Source organism: Excalfactoria chinensis, chromosome 19 (genome assembly GCF_039878825.1).
Source record: "Excalfactoria chinensis isolate bCotChi1 chromosome 19, bCotChi1.hap2, whole genome shotgun sequence".
NCBI classification, from domain to species: domain Eukaryota; kingdom Metazoa; phylum Chordata; class Aves; order Galliformes; family Phasianidae; genus Excalfactoria; species Excalfactoria chinensis.
In genome coordinates, this window is record NC_092843.1 from 8744490 (window position 1) to 8767031 (window position 22542).

The 22542-nt window shown below is 38.3% G+C and overlaps 1 protein-coding gene across 1 annotated transcript; it reads left to right on the top strand.

Moving 5' to 3' along the window:
• The first annotated feature begins 8 nt into the window (after positions 1–8).
• Positions 9–20068, top strand: KIAA0753 (KIAA0753 ortholog). The gene is made up of 18 exons (XM_072353923.1): positions 9–132; positions 476–577; positions 1243–1855; positions 3168–3274; positions 3557–3619; positions 4319–4534; positions 5382–5583; positions 6724–6944; positions 7877–8046; positions 9612–9701; positions 9911–9998; positions 10430–10513; positions 11770–11940; positions 12324–12405; positions 14279–14399; positions 14573–14797; positions 16420–16533; positions 19864–20068. The coding sequence occupies exons 2-18, from the start codon at positions 491–493 to the stop codon at positions 19865–19867; spliced, it is 2658 nt and encodes an 885-aa protein (XP_072210024.1). The 5' UTR covers positions 9–132; positions 476–490; the 3' UTR covers positions 19868–20068.
• Positions 20069–22542: the final 2474 nt, after the last annotated feature.

Genomic DNA, 22542 nt, shown 5'->3' on the forward strand with positions numbered 1-22542 from the left:
GCTTATATTTCAGATTCTTCTCTTTGAGTAGCACCCTGTGATCTACGTTCGTTTGGCAATAGGGCACGAGCCTGCTGTCCTGAGCACTGCCCAACTCTGTTCTCATACTTTCGCAGTACGCTGTTCTTGTAGGTAGGTAACTACTATGGAAATCCTGCAGTGTTCTGAGGAGCCGTACCAAGTGCCGTGTGCCATGGCTTGTGGCGGTGCTCGGCGTTTCTGGGTGTGTGTAAAAGAAAGATATAAACAGTAAATGTTGCATTAAGTAACAGAAGTGTACTTTCCATTTTGTACACTGCCTGTATAAAGGCACTCGATCTATTTCCTGTTTTTGTGTGCTTCCTCAGATTGGTTCTCAATCTGTTTGTTATTCACATAAGACCTGGGATTCCTTTTCAGAGACAGAAATAGCATGTGATTCTTCTTGTATCCATAGCTGTAATTGTAAACAAAAGACAAATAACTCATTTTTCAGCATCAGGTCAACCTGATGGGACCAAGCAAGCCTTTGTCTGATGCTCCACTCACACCCACTACCCAGCTGTACAGGAGTGAAGCAAAGCCTTTACAGACACAGGTATTGTTTGACTTTTTCAGCAGGATGAGTGAGACCCATTTCCTGGGACAGGCCACTCATACTTGCTTTCACAACACTGTCGCTCATAATCTTAACCCTTTTTTTTCTTTTTCTGGCGTGGAACTGAAACTACACCTGTAAATACTATTTGCCTGTCTTAGCCTCCTACTTTACCACACAGTCACTGAATCTAGAAACTTAAATCTGTTACTGCATTTTAGCTTTCCATTTCTCCTTCATTGTGCATTCATCGTCATTTGTCCATCTGTTACCTTTGTAACTCTGCTTCCAGTATGATGTAAGTAATACCTTTTTACATTACAACTTAATAGTTTTGTTGCCAGAATTTTTTAAAATCTTTGTAATGGCATTGTTTGTTACCTGGTTGTTTTGGAGCAGATGTTTCACTGTGGGTGCCTATGCGAAGGTGCAAATAAGTATGTGTTGTTATTTACAAAAATATCTACATGCTTAATTCAAGGTCATTTTGAATAGTGGCATTTATCTGAGTGGAGGGAATCCTTGCACATGCTGGAGAAGTACCACTGTGACGGAATGCACTGTAATATGAAGGAGGATTTGTTTTCCTTACTGCTGTGTACTAGAGGTGCCTCATCTATGTAGTGCTCTGCATAACATCAATTTCTGTTTATACCTTGAAACAGCTCCAGTTTAATAAGAATGTTCCAGCGTTTCCGGAAAACTTATCACTCAGATTCTCTAACCCCCATCCAATTATAATAGAAAAACTAAAGTCATCTAATGATCAGAGAAATCTAGCTGGAAGCGATGACCCCAGCATAAGAAGCTCTGGCATGTTTTCAGTGATATCTGAAGAGAGACTAAAATTGGCCGTTCATCTAGCCAAAAGGGACATAAAACGAAGGCATCTTGAAGAGCAAGTGAAACATCAAGTGTTTGGAGATGCTGTCAATAAATTGTTGTTGGCCCAAAGGTTGCAAGAGCAGAAGAGCAAAGCGTCTGAAAGTCTAGAAGAGAAAAGTGGGCTCAAGTCTCAAACTGAGCTGAAATATCACCAGAAACTTGTCCAGCCTTCCAAAATGAAGACTACCGTGTCTGGTACAAAAGTGTATCTCTACACACCAAATGAGCAAATGTTAATACCAGCTGTTTTGGGCTCTTCGCTCACCCATATCACAAGGTCAGACCCCAAGACAAACGTTAAAATAAAGGAAAATAATAACTTTCTTGAAATTCAACGGCTGCAAAAAGAATTACGAAGTTGCATCCAGAAAATTGAAGACCTAACTAAAAAAGGTGTAAGACTGAGCAATTATTATATGTAAATGCATGAGTTTGTTGATTTGTTGTTTCTTGTTTGTTGATTTCTACTTGTTTGTTTGTTTTTTACCTGGATTAAAATCAGATTCATTCTGGATTTTTGAGAATAGAAAAATAAGTGGGATAGTTAGCCAGGAGGGGTAATACCAAGGTTTAATATCTTTGAGTATTTGTAGGGAGTTCCAGTTCAGCCTACAATGGCAGTAGATCAGTGGCAGGCTATTTAATAACCTAATATTGCCGTGTTAACTGGAGCTTCTGACTGCAAAATGCAGTACCGTGATTAACCTCATTCTTAACTGTAATGAGTCAACAGCTCATGTCATTTTGCAGGTCTGACTTACCGAATATATAGGTGTGCAGTGTAATGATTATTGTCCTTTCTGACACTGTGGTGGTCTGAATACCAAAACACCACAGAGCTGCTTATGCTTATTGCCTCCTCTAGCAGAACTGAGGAGAGAACAGGAAGATCAAAAGCAAGAAAATGTATGAGTTGGGAAGTAGGTAGCTTAGTAAATGAAGGGAAGATAGAAAAACAAAACAGATGATGCAATGGCAGTCATGCTGTCTCCCACAGTTAGTCCAATGCCCAACGAATCTCTGGGTAATGGCTACATTTCTCTTCACCCAAAACTCTTGCTGAGCGTGGTAGTGTATAGCATGGAATATCCCTTTGTTTGGTTTGGTTTAGCTGTGACCCCTTACAACTTCTTGCACACCCCCTGCCTACTCACTTGTGGGACTGAGTTGGAAAAAGAGAACCTTGGAACTGTGCACCTGCTCTACAGAAACAGACAAAATGTGGATGTGTTATCAGCACTGTTTTAAGTCAGAAATTCAAAACAGCTCAATGCATGTTATTGTGAAAAATGTAAAACCATTCCAGCCAGACCCACAACGTTGCATTGGTCCCTTCATAATAACCACCTGGAGATTTAAATTTATTTCTAACACAGAGTGTTTTACTTGCAAGTTTGTCATGAGGCTAAGGAGTCATGAGTTATTTTGTAAACTGTATCTGAAAAGGTGTATTGTATAAGAGTAGTCACATGCTAAGCAGGTACATAACGTAGAGTTAAAATAACTAGCTTTCATTACTGCTCCAGGATGCTCTGCATGAAAGATTCTTGTTGCTAAATTATGTTTGTTCATTTGACTTAAACAAGATATTCACATGTTAAAATAAGACTTGTATTAAATCTTATATTAAGTACATAAAGTATACATGTATATATATAAAATCTTATATATTCAGTTATAAAACTTATTATTTCATGCTTCTCAGAGCGAGATGAAAAAAATGTAGATGCTGATGAAGAGCAACAACTTTGCAATCAAAGGCAGAAACAAGCTGCACGGTCAGCTCAGATGCTGTATGTACTCCAGCAACAGGTACAACTAGCATTTCAAGCTGGGATGTTAACTGTGATAAATTTGACAGAATTGAACTGAAACAAGAGAGATTAATGGGAACGTGTCTGAATTTCCATGACATTCTAGTTTGGGTCTGAGTGGTTTGACCAGTTTTGCTTATGACTGGTTTTAGAGTTGTGATCATCACTGTTGGGAAAAAAAAGAACTTTGACTCAGATGTTAGAGTGAAAACTTATTGTTCATTTATAAACATGAAGCTAATTCTAATTGATTTTCCCCACTCCCCCTCTTGATGAACAGGTAAAAGAAATTCAGGATGATTTAGAAAAACTGAGTCCTCATAAAATCAAACATACTAAAAAGGTAAGATTAAATTATTGCATAGAAATATATCTCATTTGGTCTCATGCTGACTTTGTGCCTTCCATCTTCTTCTAAGTTCTTATCTGCCTAGAGTACACTGGTGTGGAAAAGCCTTCTGCTTTTATGTGCTTTCTCACTCCTACTTCATTCCACTTGCTTTTTTCTTTTTTTTTTTTTTTGCTCTGTTCTACTCTTGACTATTATTTTTAATTTCCCATTCATGTCACTCAGTCGTAGCCATTTTTACTAATTTTCATGTTAGTCCATTATCTTTCAGAAAGATAATGCTGTGATAATTGCTACTGTTTGGCCAGTATTGCCTCATTATTCTCTTGTGCTTTTCCATCCATCACTTGTTCTTTTTCAACAAGAAAACAGGCTCTGGGGGATGGAGAATGTCCTTCAGTTGCGTTTTTGTATGTTGGGATCAACCCCATGACTTTATAAGCATATAACATAGTTATAACGCCATGCTGTTTGGGCTGAAGCTAACGTTGTATTTGATATGTGCTGTGCAGTACCTGTAGAAGACTTCTTAAATGAATGTTTCATTTTCCCTGAAAAGCAGCCTAATCTCCATCCAAATTATTCCAAATTCCAAATACATTAAATGTTGGTAACAATTCTGTGAATAGTATCAATAGTATCAGTATTCATAGAAACTGTAGGTACTAACGTATATATATATTATTTTTCCAGTCCCAAGCAGTATCCAGACTGGCAGCAGCACACAGAGGAGCTATACGAGCCTTGCAGGCATTTGCCAATCAGTTTACGGACCAAACAGGGCAATGGATTCCTACCCACTACAAAGAGCTGGGCAGTCTCATTCGACAGCTGTCACTCTGTTCTGCCAAACTAGAACTAGATTCTTCAGCTTCTGATGTTATAATAGATATTTTGATGCAAGTTGAGGTAGGAATAAATATTTTGTTTTTGCAGAATATCTAATTATTTTTTTTCTTCTGCTGTGCATCTTTTAGTCATCAGTCTTTCTGCCTCACCTACAGTAGTGGGTGCAGAAATGTGTAGATGGTAGCTACAATTTAAAGCTCTCTGCCCTTCAAATGTTACTAATGGCTGCTGTTTTATAACATCTGTTGATATAACACAGAAGTTCTGATTCACATTTCCTGCTGTAGTTTCTAACTACAGGGTTTTTTTTGTTTTGTTTTGTGGTTTTGTTGTTGTTGTTGTTTTTTTTTAAGTAATAACCTATATAACCTGAACTATTCTACAATCAGTATTTAATTATTTCAAATAAAAACAGCTGATCCGATGGCTGCAAGATATTTTATTTACCTTCAAATATTGTTCTAATTGTAAGAGCTATGTTTTTAATATTCGGATCTAATTCTGGTTACCTCAGAATAGGAAATGTGGAATTAACATTGTACTTCTCAATGTACAATGTGTTTGTCTGTCTTAGTCACCTGGGCTTTTTTTTTGTCTGAAGACTTTGTGTCAAATTATTTCTTAACGTGCTTTAAGTAGATAATTTGCTAGTCAATTGTAACTTAAAAAAAAATCCGGACCTCTTCTTATATGATTAAGTTAATCAAACAAAGATGCTTCTTCATGAGCAAGCTGTCAGGATTAGTCACGACAAAAAAACAAACAAAGAAAAAAAAACCAAGCAAACAAAAAAACCCAACAACGCCACATTAAAAAGTTCCAGTTACTCAGAATCTCTTGCATTTGTTTTTCTTCATTATGTCTTGTTTACTGAGAAAGTAATTAAAATTATAAATATCTGATGCAGGATCTGATTTCATTGTTGGAAATGAAACAAACTCCCAAAAAAATGAAGAAATGTCTTTCAAAATCTCATGGCAAATCTCCAGTGACATTTCCATCTAGAAAACAGCTAACATGTCCAGAAGGAGAAAATAAGCCTCTCATCCTAAAGGGACAACATGGACATGGACCTAGAAAATCTCCAGCTGCCAGAGGTCTCTTGATTGGTTTGTATTTTATTACTAAACAGTTAGTTAACTTACACTCTGCAGTTCAGTTTTTTAGTGCCTTACATGTTGCTCAGCAGAAGTGCATAACAGCCCACATGCAGTCATCAGATTCATGTAGCTTTGTTATACTTTTAGTGTTGTTTTTTTTCCCTAGCAGTTACCATTAGGTGATTTATAGGTTTATATAGATTATGTAGGTTTATATGCCTCTTTAGATTATCATAATCATCATGTTTTTATTTTGGTTTAGTTCTTTTACAGCGGGCTATATTTTGATTGCTTTTCTGCAGTGCATACCTAGATGACAGTTTACAAGTAAATTTTAATGGTGTACACAGAATATATCAAATATTTGTGTAGAAGATACTGTATGAATGTATTATTTTGAAATGCAAAGTCATCGTTTGTTAGTACGTCTCCAGCAAAGTTATTGTTGTTTGTAGAACTGTTCGGAGTGAAAAGTTGAACTGAAGCTTTGGCTCAGAATTTCCTTAGTTTGTGTAGTTTCTCTACTTTTGAAAGAGATTTTGAGAGATGTGGCTTTTGGTCATGACAATCCATTCATCTCTTCTGCACGCTAATCACAGTCTCAGTACCTAAAGACACATTAACTGATAGTTAAACTGACGTCTCTGTTTTTCATTGCTAGATTGAGACGCAACCTTTGGGAATTACTTCACTTTATTCTTCATTTACCTTATGTATGAAATAGACTTTATTCTTTCCCAACATGTTTTGAAATAGTTGATAACTACAATATTTTGCAACCTCATTAAATCTATTATAGCTTACTACATGACTGCATATGTGTCCGTGTTTTTGTGTATGTACATACATTTATATGTAAATGGAAAATGTGTATGTTTTCTTGTATATTCGTATGTGTACACATACATAATGCTAAATCTTCCCTTCTATTAATCACTGTAACAAACAGTTACTTTAATACTTGTCAGGAAATATGAGGGTTTTTTGTTGTTAGATTTGCTTATAATTTTGATACTTTTCTATTATAGTAGAGCTTTAAATGTTGTGGTTGGGTATGCCTAGCACAACTGAAAGTCGGATATAGACATTAAGATGATTCTTGCCCCCTTGAACTTGCAGCTGAACATTTCTTTACTATTTTTGATACAGATAAGCATCAACGTGTTGCAAAAAATTTGGCAGTTCAGAAGTTGAACAATCACATTCTTAATAAATTCCAGGAAGCAAATGATCTACCCACTCCAAGAAGAAATATTGGTTTACAGGGAAGCCAAGATGCACTGGTGAGATCTAGAGCTGTAAAAAAAGATCCCATCCTTCAAAGTGGCTCTTTAAAGAAGAAAGACATATTCTTACCTGCGAAATCACAGGTATGCAAGTTTTAAAAGAATTTATGCTTTCTTCATCTTGTCCTTTGGGATTTGTTATTAGTGTAAGGCACTTTCAGACCTTGTACTTCCTCATAAACAGATTTTTTTTTCATTTGAGTTTAGAAGTATAGGGGAATAATGTTATTTGCCTACATTATTTCTGATGGTTATATTTTATCAGTTGTTTTTTGAAAGTACTGCTGTTGCTTATCAGAAATGCACTGTATAATTAGAAACAACGAATAACAGGATGAACAAGGAGAACTGTTTGTTCAAAACTGTTTTCATTTTTGAAATTAATGTGACTAGATTTCACAGAATCACTGAATCGTAGGGGTTAGGAGGGACCCCCAGAGATTCGAGTCCAACCCACATTAGGAATTAAGGCTGAAATGTCTTACTGGTCATCTTTTGTCATGTAAAATGCCTTTAGCAGTATTGTGCTAATGTTAATGTTAGTAGGGGACATTTTTTCTGCTTGAAGTATTTCAGTTCCACACTTTTACTCCATGTGCACTTCCGTGTCAGACACCATTTTATCAGACTGTCCCTCTGCTTCTGTCTGTGGCATAAAGTAAAATGTGACAGAACACTGATGGGAAGGTTCAACCTCTACTGTCATCCTACCATCATCCACCTCTGATTTTGTGGGCCAACATAATAAATTAGTGCTAGGGTGGATCGCACAGTTTTGACAGGCAAATAAAGTGTTACCTTAGAAATGCTTGCGAAAATTATAATCGCAGAATTTAAGTGCATCTTGTTACAGCACAGTTGCACTTGCCTGTAAATGAGTTGTAAATCTTCCATGTCAGCTGTGCAATAAAGTAAAAAGACATGACTTCCAAACAAATTCTAAAGCAGAATACAAATTACTTTAAAAATTAAGCAGCAGAAATGCATGTTTTTAACGTAATTGTGTTAATTTTAAGGGAATGCCGAAATCTCTAAAACCAAGGCAGGTGCAGCCTCCAGGAAATCATGCCCGGTTTCAAGAGACAACTATAGCTTTTCAGTTAAAAGAGAACAAACGATTTGTTAAGGAGAACAGCATACCCTGGGTGCCTCCAAACCCTACGTCACCTCCCGCTTCACCTAAACGGTATGTTCATAGTCTAGCAGATTCAGTGTTCACCCCACTTTTCTGTGGAAGTAGTACTGTATCTTTACTAGTAAATAGGGCCTGCCTCTCAGGCTACTGTGGCAAGTGCCATAGTACAGCTCACAACTGGATATTTGTTTGTTGTTGTTGTTTTTGTTTTTTTCTCAGAATATAGTGGCCTCATTCACACAGCATGGGAAAAAACATTGCCTTATGTTTTTCCTGGGTTATATCTGAATATCATCTGGAAGTCACAGGCCAAAACTGCACTAGGCAAAGCACTGACAGTGTACATAGCATGCAGAATGGACTTCACTTGCCACGCTGTTGCTCTGGTTAAATTTTTAAATTTATTTAACTAACAAAATTAGGCAATTTTGCCTGTCAGTCCTGCCATAATGGATTTTGAAACCTATCAGCTAATTTCAGTTTCAAAATGACAGAGGTGAAAGTAACAACAGTATGTTTCTTCAAGTGCCATGAAATTACTCATCTAAATGAAGAATTTCTCAGCCTTCTCTGGAGGAAGTAATTCAGTCATATTAATCATAGAATCATAGATTATCCTAAGCTGGAAGGCACAATCCACAGGGACTATCACGTCCAGTGCCTGGCTCCACTCAGTACCACTCAAAGGTCTGAGAGTGGTATCCCAATGTTCATTGAGCTCTGGCAGCTCAAGGCTGTGCCCACTGCTATAGGGTGCCTGTTTTGTGCCCACCAAAGTCTGCTACAGAACTGTTTCCAGACCCCCACCTGACCTTCCCCTAATGCAGCTCCATGCTGGTCTCTCAGACCCTGTCAGTGTTTCCAGAGAGCAGAGCTCAGCACTGCCCTTCTGTTCCCTGTGAGGAGCTATAGGCCACCATGCCTTCCCTCTTCTGGGTTAAACAAACCAAAGACCTCGGCCTCTCCTCACATGCCTTGCCCTCCAGGCCCTACTCCAAGTTCATAGCCCTCCCATTGTTGCCCTCTAGTAGTGTTACATTTTCACGTTGTGGCACCCAAAACTGCACACAGTGCTCCAGGTTTTGTCTGTGGAAAGCTTGCTATTTCATAGAGATTGTTTTGAACTATTAGAATTGCAGCAGTGAAACAATCTGTATTCCTTCCTTTTCCTAAGATTTCATTCTTTCTCAAATTAACTTTGTTAATTAGTCCCTCTCCATTTCTTAAGGTGCAGTTTCTTGGTATGCCCCTCATTCATATTTCCATCTAAATATTTTGTTTTCCCAATATAGCTAATGTACTATATCAGCACTGTGATGAGAATACAGATGTGATCTTCCTGGTTCCAGAAGGAGAAAATATATAATTTTTTCTGTCTGTAATATGGTCTAGGTTTGTTTATATAAAAATATATTCAGCATTCTGGAGACTCAGGTTCCCCACATTTAGTTTGCTGCACTGTTTCTGGCTTATACGATATTGAAGCCATTTTAATTTTCTCTATAAATGTTTTCAAAATTTTTGTAAGCTAATATTCGGAATCTGATTATTTAATTCTCCAGTTGTTATAACATGTGTTTTGTAATTCTCTTAATGTAATTATCCTACATTTGAAGACTAGCATGGCGTGAAGCAGAAGCTTCAAGAAGAATGAAAGTTCTGACTGACGTTAACAGAGGAGAAATGAAAAAAGTACAGAAGTCAAGGTAATTACTTGCTCAAAACAGCTAATAAGTGGTACCAGAACTTGATATAGTCTTCCTACTATCCCCACCAGCAACAGAAAAGGCTACTCAGCTTTCTGCTTCCCAAAAAAGTGGACTTATGTGGGTTTTTGTTGTTGTTGTTGTTTATTACTGTTGTTATGCCAGATTTTAAAATTGTCTTTTGTTCTTATTTGTGTGTGTGTGTCTAGGTTGCAAAGTGCTTCTCCAACTCAGTATGCAGACAAAGTTGACAAAGCAGTATGTGAGCACATAGAACTTCCACTGGATAGGGCACAGGTAAGTGCCACAGTCAGGCTCGTGGCAGTATTTGAAGGGTGCATTTTATAAGGGTCAAAATAATGTTTGTTTTCAACGTTGTGCAAGTAAAGAACATTTTGGAGAAACATGTCAAGTGATTCATGTGGTCATTACATTCCGGGACATTTGACAAGTGTATTTCCATTTCAGTATGTAGGCCTTAAATTATCGTAACCAAAGGTGGCAAAGCTGCATTCATTTTATTTTATTTTTTTTAATATCTTTTCTTAGTATGTTGTTAAGTAGTGAACAGTTGTAACTGTTCTACACTAATAATGACTGAACTTGATGAGATTATTTTAATAATTAATATAATACCATGTTTAATGACCAAGTATATTCTCACTACTAGTAATTATGACTGATAATACAGAAGGTTTATTATTCTAAGTGGATTTATGGCTTTTTAGCAGATCAGTATTTCCTTGGAAACAAACTGTCATTTGAAGGATCCTTCAATATTAAGCCAGCATTCAACTCATGCAGCTGAGAAGGTGTATTCTATCTATGCATCATAGAGAAAAGCTGAGTTTTTATCTTTCCCATGTGGCAGAGCGCATCTAGAAAAGTAGTGATTATTTCTTGAACTTAACATTTTCCATCACCTTACACCTTACAATACCTTATAGTTCTCTACAGCCTACCTGAAAGGAGGCTGTGGCAAAATGGAGGTCAGCCTCTTCTCTGGGGTAACTAGTGCTGTCACAAAAGGGAATGACCGCAAGTTATGCCAGAGGAGGCTTAGATTGGTTATCAGGAAAAATTTATTCTTCAAAAGAGTGGTCAGGCCATGGAACAGGCTGCCCAGGGCGGTGATGGAGTTACTAGTCCCCAGATGTGTTCAAGAAATGTTTAGATGTTGTATTAAGGGACGTGGTTTCTTGGGAAATACTGGTGGTAGGTGGGTAGTTGAGCTGGATGATCTTGGAGGACTTTTCCAACCTTGGTGATTCTATGAATAGAGATATCGTAGCATGGCTAGTGATAGGGCAAGGGAAAACAGCTTTAAACTAAAAGAGAGGAGTTTAAGTTAGATGTTAAAAAGAAATGGAGATGCCCAAAGCCAGGCTGGAAGGGGGGCTTATGCAATCTGATTGGAGAGGGTTCACCAATCTGCCCATGACAGAGTTGGAATAAGATAATATTTAAGGTTCCTACCAACCCAGGCAGTTCTATGATTCTAGATGGTAAAACTGGACACAACTGGAACCTACAGCTGTCACAGAATGACAGAATTATAGGGGTTGGGAGGGACCTCCAGAGATCATTGAGTCCAGCGCCCCAAAGCTTTGGCCTAGGTTTATTCACTTCGTATTTTTTTATATTTACTCAGTAACTTTGGCAGCTGCTGTGGGACTTCTCCTGTATGTTCTGTTAAATCCATGTTTGTAACATGAAGGCGTTCGCTTCTTATTCTTGAATCCTGAACCTGTGTTTAGGAACTTAGAAAATTAGTTGTGTAGAGTTCTTCATCCATGTTCACTGATTTTTATTGATAGGAATATACCAAGCTGTTTTTATTGATTTGGCTTACTGTGTGAGTGGAAGAAAAACAAAATTATTTGGGTTTTCACTGAAAAGTTGTAATGACATTTGGCTTCTTACCAGCAGATGCTGCAAGAAATGTTGTGATTTATAAGCGTCATTTTTTCCATCAAAGATTTTCTATTTCTTCTTCTTTCCCCTCTTTTTTTTTTTTTTTCTTTCTTCTCCCCCCCATTGGCTGTGTATATTTTGCTTTTTTTCACAGGTCGCAGCAAATGCAGATGTTCTCAGTGAGAAAGTATTGGATGATCTTTTGGAAGATACTGCTCAGGAGCTCTGCAATATGGAGCAGCATAAGAGACTTCAGGATGAGAATCTGCTTGTGGCTGACAGTCCTACTCTGGAGACAATGTTGCAAAGAATGGAAGAAATTGAAGTAAGTTTTCAATCTATTCATTGATGATTATCATATCATAGTATCATAGTATCGTGCGAGTTGGAAGGGACCTTAGAGATCATCGAGTCCAACCCCCAGGATTCGAGCCCTCTGTGTAGCAGCGTGGCACTTCTACCACTTGCGCCACAGGGGGGATTCGAACCTCAGGCCCCCGGTGTTGCAAGCAGCAGTTCTTCCACCGTGCGCCACCAGAGGAGTATCTGTGATTTCATCTCCCCCTTCTTTTCAGTACTATATTAACCATGCAAAATAATCCTGCTTTGAAAAGGAGAATCGTGCCCTCCTTTCCTATCAAGTGATATCTATTACAGCTGAACTGTTAAGCATGTGTTAATTGATTATTTTTGTATATTTAAAAACAGAGATGTCAGGAAACTGTATGCAGGAGATTCACCCAGATTGTGTACAGTGATTCAGAATTCAGGGCCCAAGATGATAAAATTGGTAAGTGATTTCTTCATTGGCATCTCTGTCTTTGAATTCAAAGAACTGAAATCAGAGTGATTATATGTGATCATATATCACTGTTGCAATGCAAAAGTGTGAATACTTCTGCATAAGGTTTACCAAATTCCAAAGAAAGCATGCAGAGGCAAGTTAACATTCACCAGTTTGTTAGAAATACTCTCATTACCAATACTGGCTGGCTGGCAAGATGTCTGTACCTTGCATATGTATAACAGGGGGAGACAATGAAGCAACATGAATCAGTCTAATCAAGGTTATTTGCAGAAAACGAGGATACTCAGTTGCAGTTACAGAACTGTTTCTCACAAGTCTCTTCTAGGTGCAGAACTTAGAGGCAGTTTATTTGTGTTCCCAAGAAATAAGTTTTTTTGTTTGTTTGTTTTTGTTTTTTTTTGTTCAGCCCATGATTCGTGTTTTTTCCGCACAACTATTCAGACATATTTTTGATTATAGGTGCTCCTTTGGGAGGAGTGTTTCTGAAAAAAATCTCGTTTAGCTTGGGAAAGGGAAGGCTCCAGAGGGAGTCCTTGTGGCCTTCCAGTATTTGAAGGGAGTGTATAAACAGGAGGGGCAACAGATGTTTACAAGATGTTTACAGTGATGGGACAAGGGGGAATGGTTTTAAACTGAGATAGGGGAGATCTAGGTTAGATATTAGGGGGAAGTTTTTCACTCAGAGGGTGGTGACTCACTGGAACACGTTGTCCAAGGAGGCTGTGCATGCCCCATCACTGGAGGCATTCAAGGTCAGGCTGGATGTGACTCTGGGCAGCCTGGTCTGGTGGTTGGCAACCCAGCACATAGCAGGGGGTTGGAACTGGATGAGCATTGTGGACCTTTTCAACCCAGGTCATTCTATGATTCTACAAATACAGTCCTAAAAGAAGAAGGATCCGTTCTGAGAACAGGGTATTATTTTCTATTTGCCTTTGCTGAGTCTACATTTGCATGCATAGCACTACTAGCGTAGCTTAGTTGAAGGATAGGAATCTTTAATACATGCTACCAGTCATCACATGTTAAGTTTTAATGTCACCCTTTTAAAGGCATTTGTCATTCCTTCACTTAGATATTTTCTTTTCTAATAAATTGTGGGTAGTGATTTTAGTGCAGTGAAGATTAAATACTGTAGTCTGTAATTGGAGTGCATACACTTCAGCTCATTTTCGAGCTGTTTGAATCTACTCCAGAAGAAAGACAGTTCATTCTCTGAGCCTGAAATCTCCTGAAGCCTCTTCACCTTCTTTTGTTTTGGTTTTGTTTTGGTTTGTTTGTTTTTTTTGTTTTGTTTTTTTTTTTGGTGGGCTCTTCATGACTGGGAATTTGTAAGTCCAAATCTTAGAGTGTTTAGTGTATTGTTCTTTATCCTTCTGTTTGATTGCAAAGCTACATCAGTTTACCAAGTTGAGGATCTGGTCACATACTAACTTTAATAAAATGTGTTGTTTCACATGAGGTGCAAAATCTAACAATGAGATAGGGAAAGACTTACCCCAAGTTTTGTTTCATTTTTCTATATCTTGGATTTACTGCCATGCTGTAATATACTACGTTAATTCTTAAGTGATATTTTTCTACCTATTCTAGAGAGGTATTCATTGATAAAACAAACTACATTTGTACTAAAGGAAGAACGTCTAAAATGCTTAGCTTCACTACACTGAGCTCTTGGATATCCTTTCTTGAATTTCCATTTTTAGGGATTTGTCAGCTTTAGTACTAATCTTTTTTTACCTGAAGAATATGCCTATAAAAGAAGCAAAAGTTTTTGTGAAGTCCTAACTGCATTAACAGTAGGGTTTTTTTCTTCCAAAGAAACAAATATTAATGTTATCTTTTTTTCTTCTAGATCAACAAATGGCATTAAAAGCTCAAACACCCACATCTCCTCATTCAATTCAGATAACCAAATTAACTAGACAGAAAGAGCCAGAAACTGGCATTTTATTTGAAAAACTTTTTGATAACACGTAAGTAGAATGCACTGATTGTAGACAAAGCTGTTGTGCATTTTTGTTGTGCGCATTCATTATAGTGTTAGTATTAGAGGGAATTATGCTTACTGCTTGAAACCATTTTCTGATCTTTCAAAAAAAGTATACTTGATAATCTAGGTCTGATTTAATGACTCTTGTATTTCCAGTGGCACTGATGAAAACAAAGAAGCTCAGGAGAAACTGCTGACTGGAAATGATATTCTGAAGCCCTCGACTCAGAATTCTGTGCAGAAAGAGTCCTTTATTTTATTCTCAGTTACAAAGCATATGCTCCAGAGTATCCTGGATTACAACAGCAAATACGAGCATCACCTAAAGCTTCTTTTCCATGAAACAGTAGGCAGTTTCAATCCATGGCAGGTTGCTGAAAGGTACATGAACTACCTGTAGTTCATTGTTTTTTTGTTTTTTTTCCTGTCCTTAATTCTTACCACAAGGGGGCATTGTAAATCTTCTTATATAAAATAAGTGTTAAAAAAAATGTTTAGAAGAAACACTCCCCTGCTATGCTAAAAAGGTCTTGGATATGCTAGCTTTATTATATTTTAGAATATTTGCAAAACTCTGAAGATAAATTTTACAGAGGTCAATAAGCAGTTATGTTTTTATGTTAAAATAATTTTCCCTTCTGTTATGTCCACTGTTATATGGAGGCCACTCATCTCATTTTTCCTTAAATCTCTCTATAGGGCCTCATTCAGTGGCAACTAAAATCAGTAAAATGCTTCCTATTTACTTCAGTGACCTTAGAATGAGTACCACAGTACTCCAGTACTCCTAAAGCAGAGTTAGTATATAAGTGTTTGGAAAAGGAAGCAACAGTGATCTCTTAACATCTTTAAGCCTGCAATATTTATCTTTTGCAATGAACCAAAGGATAGAATTCCTCAGAGCACAAGTGCTCTCCATCTACAGGTGTAGCAAGTCAGGAAAGGAAGGGAGGAAACTGACATTGCTGAACTGGGTTCTGCTAGCCAAACTGAAGAGTAAGAAGAAAATGCACAGGCAGTGGAAGCGGGGACAGGTATTGTAAGAAGAATATAAGGAAGCTGCTAGGCTATGTAGGAATGGCATTAGGAAAGCCAAGGTCCAGCTTGAAGTAAACTTGGCAAGGATGCCAAGACAAACAAGAAATGTTTCTACTTCTAGTTGAGGTACCTAAACCAGAAAAGGAAAGTCCAGGAGGCAAGCTGGTAACAACAGGCAAGGAAAAGGCTGAGGTACTTTTTGCCTCGGTCTTCCCAGACAACTGCTCACCACACAGCCTTCATATGTTTGGTTTGGTAGGAGGGGACTGGAGAAGCAATGTCCTGCAAGTGTAACTGTAAGTGAAGATCAAGTTTTGTGACCACCTGAGGAAGCTGAACATCCAGAAGTCTGTGGGTCCCAATATGATACATCCCAGAGTCCCAAGAGAATTAGCTGATGTAGTAGCCAGGGTATTCAATGATATTTGAAAAATTGTGGCAATCAGGTGAAGTCCCTGGTGACTGGAAAAAAAGGCAACGTCACACCCGATTTTAAAAAGTGTAAAAAGGATGACACTGGGAACTACTGGCCTCTTAGCCTCTCTTTTGTGCCAGGAAAGATCATGAAGCAGATCCTTGTGGAAGCTACGTGCAGTGGAAATGCAAAGTCACAGCCTGAAACAGTAAATGACCATCTGGTGAGAAGGCAGGGCCAACCCAGGGAAGCTCATGTGCAAGCAATGCACCTGAGTGACTGGATCCTGGCTCCACCCCTTCCCAGACCTCATTTAAGGGCTGGCAGTGGAGGTGAGGGTACCTCTTGCTGGAGATTCCTGTTAATTGCAGGAAAGCTAGACTAGATGACCTTTAAAGGTCCTTTCTGACTCAGGATTCTATGATTCCAATTTAAGTTTTAATTTGTAACTTTTAAGATTACAATATTGATATCACTAGTATGAATTAGTGAAGCTCAAAATCTGACCTCATCCTTTTCCTGTTATTTTTTCCCCTTTCTTCTACCTTAGTCTTGCAGAGGAACTAACAGACAAAGCCCTGTTTGATGTGGCAGCAGAGCTGCAGGATGTTTGTGAGGATTATGCTGAAGCTGTGTTCACATCAGAGTTTTTGCAGCCAGCACAGTAAGTGCTTTCAAAATCTAACCCATTACCAAAGCAATCAACCTCAGTCTAATAATTTTATCAGGCAATCTAGTTTTTCCTATTTTTGTTTGTTTGTTCTTTTTATCTGAGATTTTGTTCCTTTAAATGAGTTAAATCCAACAAGAATTCAGGTCAGCTTTTTATAGAACCACGATCATGATATTTTTCTTTGGCCAGTGTTTCAGTAGAATGATGTAAACTACTACAAGTGAAATTTATACGTTTTGGTAGGTATACACGTCCATTTGCTTACCTGTGATAACTTTATCCATTTTTGTGTGTAAACTACTGATGAGAATAAAATACTGGGAAGGGGACACTGGATTTAAGCTATGTTATAGACTTAGCTGCACTATGCCTCAATTTTCTTTCAACTGGGAGTATCTCAACTACCTCACAAAGGAGTTATGGGTTTTAGTTTATTTCTGTCAAGAAAAAGCATTGCATTTGTCTGATAGTTTTGTTGGAAGAGCAAGTCATTACTGATAATAATCTAAAATCCTGATGGAAAAGTCAAGAACAAAAACTGTTGGATTTGCTCTTTAGAGCTTTATGTGTTGTATAATAAAGACACTGTCTGACCACCATGAGGAATAGATGGATTAGTTCTGTTAGAATGTGAAGTATCCCTATGGCACAGTGCTAAGTAGAGGTAAACTCTTACACTGGCTGTAGACAGAAATTGCGCTCTTACAGTGAACTTCTGAGTGAAGTAGCTCTCCTGTTTGTTTTAGAATGTCACTAGTACATTATGCACAAATTAATCCATTCAAGAGAAGCATGTAATGGAGACTTTCTTTTTATTTTTTTTTTCTTTAAATTAGCTTAAAATATTATATAAACTTTAAATCACTTTGTTATCCAGCCCTACGTTCTTTAGTCTTAGCAATCCTATTAAAATCAAGAGCAACAAAATAAATGAAAACTATCATTTCTGCACTGTAGTTAATAAGTTAGTCTCTCTACTAGTTTGGGTTATGTCTGGAATGAGCAATGAGTAAGATTTGTGGTACTATTTTGGGGAGGTATGAGCTCAGCCCTCGAGGTAATCCAAAAAAAAGCGTAACAGTTTGTATCCTTTGACAAGTTTCTTTTCTATAGCAGTGTTGCTCTTGTCAGAATAAATTTAACCTCCTAAGGCTATTTTTATTTCCTCTTATTTTAACATATTTTATTAAAATAATTGTTTTTATCAAGGACTTTTACTGTTTTGTTTGTCTTGAATTTTTCACCAGATGTAACAATGTAAATATTACTGATGTGTGACTTTGATGTGTGATTTCTTAAATTCTAAACACCACCTTTTTATTTATGTAGTTGTATAATAAGTCTACTTTAAAATCAAAAATAGTAGACATAGCATCTGTATTTGCATGTATGCTCATGAAAGTATTCCAGGGTATTCTGTTTTTAATAAACCATGTGTCTTTCATAGAACTAAGCATGTTTTTAATTTAAGATAACTTCCTCCTGAAACCATTTGGAACAATCTGCACCCAACCTGGCAGCTTTACAAGAGTCAGACTACCCTATTTCTTCAGTGTAACGTGGTTTTCTGGCAAAGTAAATGTTTTCTCTGCTGTGAGTGGTGTCCTCTGAGCGATAATGCCAAAGTGAATTTTTATTCTGAATGAGATTTTGTGGTGTTTGCATGATTTCTTTAAGAGAAAATCTGTGGAGAGTGAAGGCTTTAGGTAGAAACCCTGCTTCACGCTCTTCAGTCCTTCCTACAGAACCGAACTGATGGATTTTGTACTGTCTATTTACAGATGCAAACTAGACAATTCAGGAAGCTTCTACCCTGAAAATTTCATAATTGTAATGTTTTGAGTTGAAGTGACTGCATGTCATTGTTCTTAAGGGACAAATCAGAATCAAGCTTGATGAATATTACACTTATGAATAACTTTAGTTAAGATATGTTCGTAGAGACTATATGGAGCTGAACCACATAGTGTAACCAAAATATAGCTGCAAGAATTAACTGTGCATCTAATTATCTGTGTTAACTGATCATGCACTTATAGCACTGTCATGCATCTGAATCCACAACTTCTTTAAAGCTGAGTACTGGGAGACTACAATAAACAGTTTATTGATAGGGAAGAACAAATTTTATTGGAACCTGTTCTGTTTTTTATTGCTGAAGGTCTTTAGGAACAGCTTAGATATCTATCCAAAATATACTGTCCCACCTGATAGCGTGAAGGATCCCCTTCCATGGATCTGCAAGATCTTAACAGGCCTGTTTTGTTGTTTTTTTTTTCATTCTTTACATGAAATTTTCTTCAGTGTCAGGGCTGTGAAAGGGATAAAACAAAAACAGGATGAAATAATTCAGTGGTAGTATAGATGTATGGGTGGCTCCATTAAATACCAGTTTCTGTGGTCAAGCAGTTTAGCTGAAGTAAAACTGAGGTTTATGGAGCAGTTCAGAGTGACATAGAAGTGCATCAGAGCAGTTTGGTGTAAGGGCAGTTACCAAACCTCAGAGCTCCACAGTGTTGGTGTAGAAACTGGTGCTGTGGACACCCTTGTTCTCCTGGCTTGTCCTCCCTCCTGCTGCTCCCTGATAGGTAACTAGGTATTATGAGGAGCAATGAAGAAAGTGGATGATTCTGAAAACACTCTGTGAGGACCATGAAGACAGAACTGCTCATCTGAATTCTGTGAGCAGTTCTTGCAACACCCAAAAGCACACAATCTGCTCTGTAAATATTTAACTGCAGAAATTAGATCAGCACGCTTGATGGTTTTGGCAACAGTGTTTGCTTCACCAGTGCTTTGGAGAACTAATTTATTTTATTTTTCTATTAATGCTGGACCTAATTCTGCTGTCATTAATGTCACTATAAGGACGTAACTTGAACTCCTTCCCTCTGGTTTGCCTTATCACTGGGTTACTCCTAGAGGCTCACTTTCTGCTGTTTCTCTTTTGACCGCTTTTCTCCTTTTTTTCTTATTTTTGGGGACACTTTGAGATCTGATTCACCAGCAACAGGAGAAGGGGTTCTGTTCATAACATATGTGTTAGCCAACTGCCAGACTGTTTTGCTATATTTCCTCAAGGTGTATCCTTGAAGGATAAAGTTTCAAGTACATGTTTCATCAGAAGACCCCACATTATCTCTTGCAGCATGCTTGAAGTGCTAGGTTGAACTTAGGTTTTAAGAATGCTAGTCTGATCTGAGAGACTGAAGCAGGTTGAAGGACAATGGTCCTAGCTGATCATTTGTCACCTGTTTCCTTGTGTTTCAGCTGTGTTAGTGTCTGCTTGTTCTCTCTCACATAATATTTTGCTACATGTAGGTAAAAGGAGCGCCCTGACACTCCTACCACAATGAGGAAAGCTGCTGACCGCTGGGGCTCCCAGGCACTACAGTAGTAGTGATTCTAACATGGAACAGAGATTGGACTGGCAGAACCTGCCTTCTGAAATTCCTCACTGAGAAGAACTCATAAATGCAAAGTGTTTTTTCAAGTTTTAAGTATTATTCTGTGTAGAAGGAAGTGTAAGCTGGTATTTAAAGTTCAGTGATTACTTTCACCTGTTTTGTGGAGTTTTTTTCTCATAGTCACATTCTTTATTGTTTTCTCCCTAGGAAGATGTCTCTTTTCATTGAATAAACTCAGTCACTGCTGCTGAGAGGGTTTTTTTGCTTTTTAATATTTTTGTTTTTAAAAGCTCTTTTAAGTAGCTCCCTAATTTTTCAAGGTAGTTTTGAACTTGCATAACCTTTACAGCAATTATTACAAGCCTGTCTGTAAAATTTGTTGAATTCAGAGATAACTCATGAGCTTATATGAGTTTCCATTAAAGTAAATTCCAAGTATACTGCAAATGTGCAAATCTAGCTGTAGATGCCAGCTTAACAAACAAAACAAAACAGAAAGCATAAAATTCCCACAGCATTAAGGTTGTTGTCAGTTCTTACCTTTGCTTCATTGTTCATTAGTGGAGACTTGTACTTTCAGCATAGCTGTGCCAGAGGTATACACACACACAAAGGGGATGCTGATGGACTGAAGTAAGTGCCTCTGGTGGACTGTTGCACCCAAGAGGGTGCTGCTGTTGTGGCTAATGGCTCAAGGGGCCAAGATGACATCGTTTTCTAGTAGAGGAAAGGAGCTGGGTGGGTTCAATAGATCCCTTCCAACTCAAGATATCCTATGACTGTGATTTTTGTGATTGGTCACAGCTGTGGGGATGCTGGTGTTACTGGTCTCAGCCTGTAAGAGGTGAGCAGGGTAAACATGCCTTGGTGACCACTGCAGCTTAGGGCTGTGTTGGGCTTGTTCTTGATGTTTCTAATTTGCTTATAGGAGGCACTGCACAAACATGTCATCCGTTTCTGCATCTGGGAAAACTACCTGTCTCAGTGGTAAGAGTCTACCTGCATGCCAGGGTGTGTACCAGCAGGAGGAGTGAGACTGGTCCCTGTTCTGAGCCTGGGTTTCTGGAGCAGGCCGGCTCTCTGGAGGGTACTGCTGGTAGACTGCATGTGGGGAATAAATAGTCCACCAGACAGTAAGATTAGTATCAGAACTGGGGGAGGAAGTAACAGGAATAACATAAGAAAATGTGTTGAGTCTGACTAGCTCCTAGTCATCAGCAGTAAACTGTTTAATATAGGGAGAAATGGACATAGATAATACAGATATATATATTTTTAAATGGTACTTTGTGTGTGCTGGGAACTGTAACTGTCGACCCTGAACAACTGTAAAGAAATGTGTGATACTGTCATGCTCTGATGTCTGCTTAGAGCTAAAGTCTTACTTGGTTATAGATTGCAGTATACCCATAGTAGCAGAGAACTCAGAGGGGCTAACTACCAGAGTAATACCTTTGCTTCCTGCAGATGTTTTGCAGCTTCACTTGAACTGTTTGTTACCACAGCCATAAGAGTGTTCACAACTGACTGCTGACAACTTAAGTCCAGCCTAGCTGTGCCACTCTCTCAGCTGTGAGAGTCACAAGACCAGACCTAACTTCTCTCAGTGACACAGATGGCATGGCAGGATGGTCTCCATACTGCAGAGGAGGGTAGCTACAGCCTCAGCTCCCCTTGTTTCCACTGAGTGTGAGTACGATTCATGCAGGTGTGCGTTGACTAGACAATCACAAGCCTGAGGTGGGTATGCCTGTGCAAACAGCTGCTGAACTGCAGAGCAGGAACGCTCTATAGATGCTTATAAAAATCCTGGTACCGCTGTCAGTCCTTTCCCCTCAGCATTTCAATTAGGAAACAGATGATTAAAAATAGCCTACTGTTTAAAGCACTCAGAGAGCTGAGCTGTCTAATTACTCTGAGCATTTTGTTTTTGTTTTGAATGCAGTCTTTTTTTTTTCCCTATTTTTCCAAAATCACAAGTATTCAGTCCCTCATTTAGTAAAATAAGATAGATTTAGTATCAAGCTGATATTCATCAATGAAACTTCTTGCATTTATCATAGTCCAAATGGACTAGCAATCAGGCAGGTAGGAGTGCTTCCTAGCAACACATTAAGCCACTGTAACAATGCTGTAGAAAAGAAAACCACCACCACCAGAAAACACAAGCTGCCTTGATGAAAAGTAAAACTGAGAAACTAATAGAGCTTTCTGTGTGGATGTCCAGTGCATATCCACTGAAATGGAGGGACCCTGCCATTTTATCACTGTCTTCCTCTTTTTTTTCTAATGAAAAAAGTCAAGAAGGGCTTAAGAAAGCAAAGTAAATGTCAGTGATGTTGGGGACTGAAGTGTCTGAGTTATTCTTTAAGATTAGATGCTGTGGAGACCAGCTTCAGGGCAGGTAAGACTGCACTGGATAAGGGACATAAGCAAAAGTGCCGACCAAAAAGGCTTTTTTTGAAGCTAGAAAAAGCTCTGAACTGGTGCTGAGGGGTTGGCAGCTTGTGGGTGAGATGCTGAGCCAGCAGGGGTGGAGCTGGCACTGCCTGCTCTTATCTCGTGAGCTGACCTTGACCCTTTTCTGCGAGGC